Source organism: Frankliniella occidentalis, unplaced genomic scaffold (assembly GCF_000697945.3).
Source record: "Frankliniella occidentalis isolate FOCC.00 unplaced genomic scaffold, Focc_3.1 Scaffold25, whole genome shotgun sequence".
NCBI lineage: Eukaryota > Metazoa > Arthropoda > Insecta > Thysanoptera > Thripidae > Frankliniella > Frankliniella occidentalis.
Window position 1 is genome coordinate 2,584,172 of NW_026267155.1, and position 7,817 is coordinate 2,591,988.

At 57.7% G+C, this 7,817-nt stretch overlaps 1 protein-coding gene across 3 annotated transcripts; it reads right to left on the reverse strand.

Moving 5' to 3' along the window:
* Positions 1-409: 409 nt before the first annotated feature.
* On the reverse strand, positions 410-6,037 carry LOC127749000 (uncharacterized). 3 transcript variants are annotated; one of them, XM_052265276.1, is made up of 4 exons: positions 1,320-6,037; positions 1,126-1,254; positions 895-1,020; positions 410-644 (listed from the first exon to the last, which is right to left on the reverse strand). In XM_052265276.1, the coding sequence occupies exon 1, from the start codon at positions 5,812-5,814 to the stop codon at positions 1,369-1,371; it is 4,446 nt and encodes a 1,481-aa protein (XP_052121236.1). In that variant the 5' UTR covers positions 5,815-6,037; the 3' UTR covers positions 410-644; positions 895-1,020; positions 1,126-1,254; positions 1,320-1,368. The 3 variants fall into 3 exon arrangements, with proteins under 3 accessions (XP_052121236.1, XP_052121237.1, XP_052121238.1); XM_052265277.1 differs by having other exon boundaries at positions 725-1,020; XM_052265278.1 differs by having other exon boundaries at positions 719-1,020.
* Between the last annotated feature and the right edge of the window lie 1,780 nt (positions 6,038-7,817).

Sequence of the window (7,817 nt, forward strand, 5' to 3'; positions counted from 1 at the left end):
GGGGGCTGTCCCGCTCGGGTCGCTCGCTCGAAGCGCTATGATGCGACGTTGCAAGCGAGCACCGCACACCGCAAACTTTAGAAGCGACTGATTTTCCCACCGTTAGAACGTCCAGCTTTTACTGGGGAGAGTTTGACATTAAGTATAACAGGTGGCTGATTTAACCCCGCTACGTTGTACAGCATTCCTACACGCGAAAGGGTTACCGATACGCTCGGCCTGTAACACGAAGCAATGTACCAGGTGGATGTTTCACGCCGCGCACTTCTGTATTTATGCTGTATAGGCTTGCCTGCCTATCGCCCCTGTCCACGGCGCCTTATGAAGTCCATACTGTTCTCATGAGTCAATACTGTAGTATAGTCTAGAGACTGGGAAGGGATTTGGGAAGGTAGCAGCAGGAGACGTGTTTTACAAAACTATAGATATAATGTACAAAAATAAAATCTGCACAGGAATAATCACATAATCGAGGTACATTTGTTTTGCCACAGAAGAAAGGGCTGAATTTTAAGGGTGGGGATGGTCTCCTTGTGTGTATACGACGACTAGCAGCCGGTTGTGTCCGATAAGGCCTTAGCCGAGGTCGATGTCAGCTTGCAGCACACTGGGGGTGCATTTTGCATCCGGTTCAGCATCAGCCACTGGAAAAACAAAATTAGAAATTTAATGTAACTGTCATGCAGGGTCGTGGTAGCATTACGATAGTAGTACACACTTATACATTTTAGAGACAGGGGCGGTTGCAAGCCCGACTAACGTGAGGGAAGGGGGGAGGGGTGACGTTGAGAGGGTAGCCTCCACGCATGTTGCCTATATTCAGGCATCACATAAATCCCTCCCCCTCTCTCCCCATAGAAGCGCCAAAGTCAGAAGAGCAGGATGTATCCTCACCCCTCCTCCGCCATCAAAGTCAGGTTCACCATCAAGTCCATCGACTCCCGCGGCCCCTCGATCCCGGACGAGTGGATAGTCACTCTTTCAAGGAGACGGCCGCCATATTCTGATGGTACTGGTCAACTGAATAGAAAAAAAGAAGAAGAAAAAGGGGGGGAATCAATACAACGAACATGTGCTCTTAGTGCGGCTGGAGGGAAGCGCGCCAAAACCAAATCCACTACTTACAGGCCACTTGCACTTGCGGGTTTCTGCTTTAAGTAGTTTGTCCTCAGCAGGTGACAGGGACCCACTCCGTAGGGTACGGGGCGTCGACTTCCTCACCGGGCAGACGGTTCATGGTTGCAGGAGATCATTCTGAAAACCACAACTTTTGGTCGCCAAAGACTTTGCGAAGTGCAGGAGTCTCGCTCGGCACTCACCTGTGCTGTGCTCCCGCTTTGAGGCCGGCTCCATGTAGTCTCGGTTGTCTCATTCGTTGCTCAATGTGCTTCCGCACAGACTTTCCGATCCCCTCGAGCTCCCGTCTCCGATGTCCGCCTCCAGTCTCGCCGCGCGCTCCTCCGCAGTCTTTTCTCCGTGCAAACCCCGCAGCCGCAGTAGTGCCTCCCTCTCTCTCCGCATAGTCTCCCGTCCCTTGCGCGCGCGTTCGCGTCCCTTCGTCAGCAGGGCCTCCGCCTGCTCCGGCGTGCTCCCTTTCAGTTCGAGTCGCCGACGGCGTGCACTTTCGCGTTTCTTCCTCAGCCTGCGCTCGCGCTGCTGTTCAGTCTCGTTCACTCTTCTCATGGATACAGGTCCGATAGGATCCCTGCTCATCCTCGTGCACTCCTCGTCGCTGTCGTCTAGCTCTGCACATTCGCATCCTAGAGCCGCGTGCCGCCGGCGGCGTTCGGCGTTGCGTTTCTTCCACAGCCTGCGCTCTCGCAGTTCCGGAGGTTGGCTTCTTACTCTTGCCCAATCCTCTCCGACGGTTTCCTTAAATCTCCTGTCGATTTGCTCCTCAGCCTGTTCCGGAGACTTCGTCCTTATTCTCCGCCCACACTCGTCGTCTTGCCCTGCACACGCACATCCATTCAGCGCGTGTCGCTGACGGCGCGTGGCGTCGCGCTGCTTCTTCAGCACGGCCTCGCGCCGTGCCTGCGCTTCTTCCCTAAGACTTGCGTCGATGTCGGAATCGTCCTGCTCCGCAAGTCTCTTCAGCGCGTGCCGCTGACGACGTGCAGCTTCGCGTTTCCTCGTCAGCCTGGTCTCTCGCTCCTCCGGAGTTTCATTGGACTCCCTTTCAAGGCGGCGCTGCCGTCCTTGTTCAAGAATCGTTTTCCTTGTGGCCTCGTGTTCTTCTTGAGTCAGTGTGCTCCCGCACAGACTGGCCTCTGATCCTCTCGAGCTCCCCTCTCCGAAGTCCGGAGACTTCGTTCTCTTCATCCGCCTGCAGTCGTCGTCCCGGCCTGCACACTCGCATCCACTCTGTTCGTGTCGCTTGCGGCGCGCATAGGCGCGTTGCTTCTTTAGCACGGCCTCGCGCCGTGCCTGAGCTTCTTCCCTAAGACTAGCGTCGTTGTCGGAATCGTCCTGCTCTGCAAGTCTCTTCACCGCGTTCCGCCGCCGACGTGCGTATTCGCGCTTCTTCTTGAGCTTCGCCTCTCGCTCTTCCGGTGTTTCATCCCTTCCTCTTTGACGTGCATATTCGCGTTTCTTCTTGAGCTTAGCCTCTCGCTCTTCCGGTGTTTCCGTCATCTCCTTTCCTCGTCTTCTCTTCATCGAAGCATCCTGAGCTTCTTCCCCAAGACTCGCGTCGCTGTCGGAATCGTCCTGCCCTGAAAGTGTGCTTCCGCACCGACTTTCCGATCCTCTCGAGCTCCCTGTCTCTTCGATGTCGGCCGCCAGTCTCGCCGCGCGCTCCTCCGCCGTCTCTTTTTCACGTAAACGCCGCAGTAGCTCTAGCTTCTCCCTCTGCCTAGTCTCCCGCGATCTGCGTGCGCGCGCGCGTTCCGTCGCCAGCAGCGCCTCTGCCTGTTCTGGAGTGTCCCCTTTCCGTTCGAGCCGGCGACGGCGTGCATTTTCGCGTTTCCTCCTCAGCCTGCGCTCGCGCTCCTCCAGAGACTGGCTCTTTATCTTTGCCCATTCCTGTACCGCCCTCTCTCTTTTCCTCCTTTCGCGCTCACTGATGTCCTGCTCTGCACACACTTGTCGCCGAGGCTGCGCAGCGTCGTGTTCCTTCTCTGGCTCAGCCTCTTCCCTGCGACTTGCCTCGATGTCATGATCGTCGTGCTCTGGAAGCCCATTCAGTGCGTGTCGCTCCTCCAGGCCAGCCTCGCGCAGAGACTGAGACTCTTCCCTACTACTTGACTCGATGTCGGAATCGTCCTGCTCTGCAAGTCCCTTCAGTGCGCCCCGTTTACGACGCGCATATTCGCATTGTTTCTTCAGCCTAGCCGCGCGCTGTTCCAGAGTTTCATTCTTCCCCCGTTCGCGCATCTTCTTCAACTCGCCTTTTAAGAGCTTTGCCCTTCTGGCCTCGTACTCTTCGCGAGTCTCCTCCCCTTCGCGAAAGCGCCACGCGAGGCGACGTTTGGTTCGGCGCTCTCTGAACAGCCGAGCAGCGCCCTCTTCCGGAGTTTCAACGACCCCAACAAGGAGATTGGGGTCTATGCCGAATACCCCTTCCGGTTCTTCCTTCTGTCTCACAACTCTTTTCTGAGGCCCGGCTGATGGTTTACTGCTTCCCCCAAGAACCTCTAGTCCCAACAGCTTCCTTCGATCTGCCGCCTGTTTCAGGGAGTCGAGCTTCAAGAGATCGTCTACGCCGCCCTTCCAGCCGGCCGGCGGAAGGGTGGTGCAGACGTCGTAGTGCTCGGCTGGTGCCTCTCCCGTCCGGCGCAGGACGACGGCGTAGGGGTCGTTCAAATGGGCGACCACCTCGAGCACGCCGTCGTGCACGACGCCCACGGTGCGGTAGAAGGCCTCCGCGGCCGCGCGCAGCTCCGCAGGGCCGCCGGGGACGCCGTCCTCCTCCATGTGCCGGCGGTACGCGTCCTGGTCGGGGTAGCAGGTCAACGGGGCGTAGGTCGTCCAGTTGTCGACGATGTGGTTGACCACGCCGCGGCGCACCACCCGGCGGCGATCCTCGCCGCCAAACAACCCCTCCCCGAGCGCGCGGAACACGCAGCTGTCGTCCCTGCCCACGGCCTTGTACACGGCGCCGAACTCGTCGGCATGCAAGGTGGGGTGCTCCGGGTAGCCGCTGCTCCTAGAATCACTGACTCCTCCTCCAAAGATGGAACTACTATCACAGCTGTCCTCTGACAACACGTCAGACTCTACCGGAGCCGCGGCCACCACTTTCGCTTTCACCAGTTGCACGTTCAGCTGTGCCCCGTGGTGTTCGGAGGCCGGCCCGTTTTGGATGATGATAAAGGCTTTGGGATCCGATGCCACCTGGATCGCCGTCACGGTCGCTTGTGTTTCCTCCTCGGCCTGCGCCGGTTCCTCCGCCTTCCGTTTGAGGCGCCCTCGGCGAGCTCCATCGCGGTCCTGCCTCACCCCATGCTCACGCTGCGCCGCAGTTCCCAGTCGTTTTCTGCTCGTGCTTCCAGCCTCCTCTGCGTTGCCGCCTAGCTCATCTGGAGCGGGCTGTGCCGGCGTCCCAGTCACTTCGTTCACTTCGTCGTCCTCCGTCCCCTTCATGGCGGCGAGCACGCCCTCGAGCTCTTCCTGCGTCCCGGGCACCTGTTGCGCTCGAAGCAGCCGTGCGATTTCAACTTCATGTGGATCGGGCTCGGGGAGGTTCGCCTCGACGGGCTCGGAGGCCGGTTCGTGCTTGATGAGGTAAGGGAAGTTGGGGTCTAATACGGCCTGTTCGGTCTCGGGGAAGTTGCAGGCCGCAAGGCTGACGACGCCTTCCTGGGGCGACACCGCCGCGGACTGTGCACGCTGGGCGGGCTTCTTGCTTCTCCCAGCAGGTGGGGAACGTTTCCACTTCGGCGCAGCTGCTTCTAGTTCTAACCGTTTCCTACGCTCTTCCGCCTGTTTCAGGGAGTCGAGCTTCAAGAGGTCGTCCACGCCGCCCTTCCAGCCGGCCGGCGGCCGGGTGGTGCAGGCGTCGTAGTGCTCCGCAGGAGACGCTCCCGTCCTGCGTAGGACGATGGGGTCGGGGTCGTCCATCTGGGCGGCCACCTCGAGCACGCCGTCGTGCACGACGGCCACGGTGCGGTAGAAGGCCTCCCCGGCCGCGCGCAGCTCTGCCGCGCCGCCGCGGGCGCCGTCCTGTCCCATGTGCCGGCGGTACGCGTCCCGGTCGGCGAAGGCGGTCAGCGGGCTGTAGGTCGGCCAGTTGTTGACGACGTGGTTGACCACCGAACGTCGCAACACCCGGTGCTGCTCCTCGTCGTCGAACAACCGCACCGCCAGCGCGCGGAAGACAGAGTTATCGTCCTCGGATACGGGCTTGTACACGGCGCCGAAGTCGTTGGCGTTGTCCGGAAAGGGCTGCTTGGCGAGTCCGTTCATCTGACAGTCCATGCTGGCATCTCCTATGTCACAACTGCCTTCGTCGGCCACCTCTGGAAGCAGTTCGGCGCCCTCGACGGCCGTCTCTGACAAGAGGTCCGTCAGCTCCTGCTCCTCGCCTAGCTCCGTCTCTTCTTTGATCCAGACCGTGTGTGTCTCCACGCACTGCTCTGGGTCCTGGACCCCCGTTTCCGGTTCGTCCTTGGGCGTCTCCAGTTTTACTTGGCGGAGGGGCGCGGCGCGCACCTTGTCCACCGGCTCGCAGGGAGCCGGGTCATCCTCCTGGTCACTGCCCTCCATGCTGCTGTCAGTCACTGCACTCATCACAGCCGTCACTAACGGCACACGCACTGCCGAGCGGGTACATACGGCATGACGCCGGTCCAGTTCACTGTCAGAAACACGCATAGGTTACAGGCCGACCGGCGTCGGCGCAGCGCGTCTCACAACACGGAGAATCAGCTGCTTTTAGCCTGCCGCCGTGCGCGGAGTGTGACGTGTATTACGTAACGTAAACGTGACGTGCTCGCCGCGGCGCGGGCGCGGCCGGCGGCGGCGGGCGCCGGCCACAGTACTGACTGAATTGCACTGCGACTGCGCGGAGCGCGCGGGACGCCGAACCGAGCCGAGGCCGAGGCCCGAAGCCGGCCGAGCGGTGCGCGGTGTGGGGATGGTGAGGTGCGAGAGAGACAACGCTCACAACGCGGCGGGGGGAGGGGGGGAGGGGGGCGTCGCTGTACGTACTTGCGGACTTGCGGGCAATCCGGAGGGACGATTCCCATTTTCTTCGAACCCCTTTCTTTTACCTAATCTGCCTGACGACAAAAATTCCCCCGACACCGACCGGCCGGGGAGGGGGAGGGGGGGGGGAGGGGCTACATACCAGGTGGCTAATGAACCCCGTGCACTTCTGTAGTTAGACTGTACCGCACGCAGGAGTGCGGGCGGGTTGCCTAAACAGGCCCGTAAGGCGCCGTGGACAGGGGTGATAGGCAAGCCCGCCCGCACTTCTGCGTGCGGTACAGTCTAACTACAGAAGTGCGCGGGGTCAATCAGCCACCTGGTACAGCTGTTATGTGCGTAGCGAGCGAGGTACTCAGAGGTATGTACTGCGGTCGCGTCTTGAGATGCACCCAGTATAATGAAATTTTTCCCTTTCTTCAAAGAAATTGTCTTTCTTTCACGCCAAAAATTCCTTGAGTTAGAGGCTCGTTAAAGGTTTTGCATTAAATGGAGGGAAATGTCGCTATGTTTTTCAGAATTTCCTTGACTAAAGGACAATTTTAAGGGACTTCCTTTGTGTTAAGGAAACTATTTTCATATTTTCTGGGTGTAACGTGACTAAGAGATCGTGATACGCAGGGGGACGTTGTAACAGTTTTCCTAGAGTTGCCCATAATCATGTTTTCAGAGGTAGAGCTATCGTCGTCAGGTCGTCGACTGGCAAGCCCTTCGTCAGCGCAACAGGTGTAGAAGCCGATTTGTACCCGTATACCACCCCCCGGTACAAATCCCCTGGGGCATCTGTACCCCCTTGCCAGAGAGGGGTACAAATCACCTGGGGCATTTGTACCCCCCTGTCGACCCCCAGGTACAAATATCCCAAGGCGATTTGTACCCAGGGGTACAAATCACCTGGGAGATTTGTACCCCCGGGTACAAATCGCCTAGTATAGTTGTACCCCCGGGTACAAATAGCCTAGTATATTTGTACCTAGGGGTCGACAGGGGGTACAATTCACTTCAGGCTCTGAGGCTGGCTGCGCGCACTGCAGCTTGCAGTAAATTTGTGGTTATTTGGTAGTTCGGCACGTGCTGCGGTAGAGGGCCAGCCGAGGGGTCCTTCACCCCAAAAAATCAGTGTACACCCTTAGAAAAAAATCACGAAAAAAACATTAAAAAATCATGTAAATTCATTAAAAAACGACAAAAAATCAGCAAAAATCAACGAAAAGTCAGAAAAAATCACAAAAAATCAAGAAAAACAGAAAAATCGGTGTACGGTGTAATTGATAGTGAAGGACCCCTCGGGGCCAGCTCGCGGCCCGGTCAGGTGTAGTCACTTCGGCCGAGTGGCTACAGCGCTCGACAGTAAACCGACGATGCGGTGGTTCGATCCCTGCTTGCCTCCAAGGCTGGCTTGCGCATTTTTTGTGAAGCCACACACAAGCTTGAAATAAATTTGTCGTATATTCGATGTGAAAGTGGTCCGTTTAACAGCAGGAAGACGACAAAATTACTCGTCACTTTATGACAAGCGCGTTTGTTGTATACTGGTTGCATGCTTGTCGTTATTATTCATTGTAGATTTGTTGTTATTTGAGTGTTAACATGTCGTGCGATTAACAGCAAAATAACCATTCATTTACTCGCTTTTGTTCCACACGGGTTGTTTCAATGGTGAATTTCAT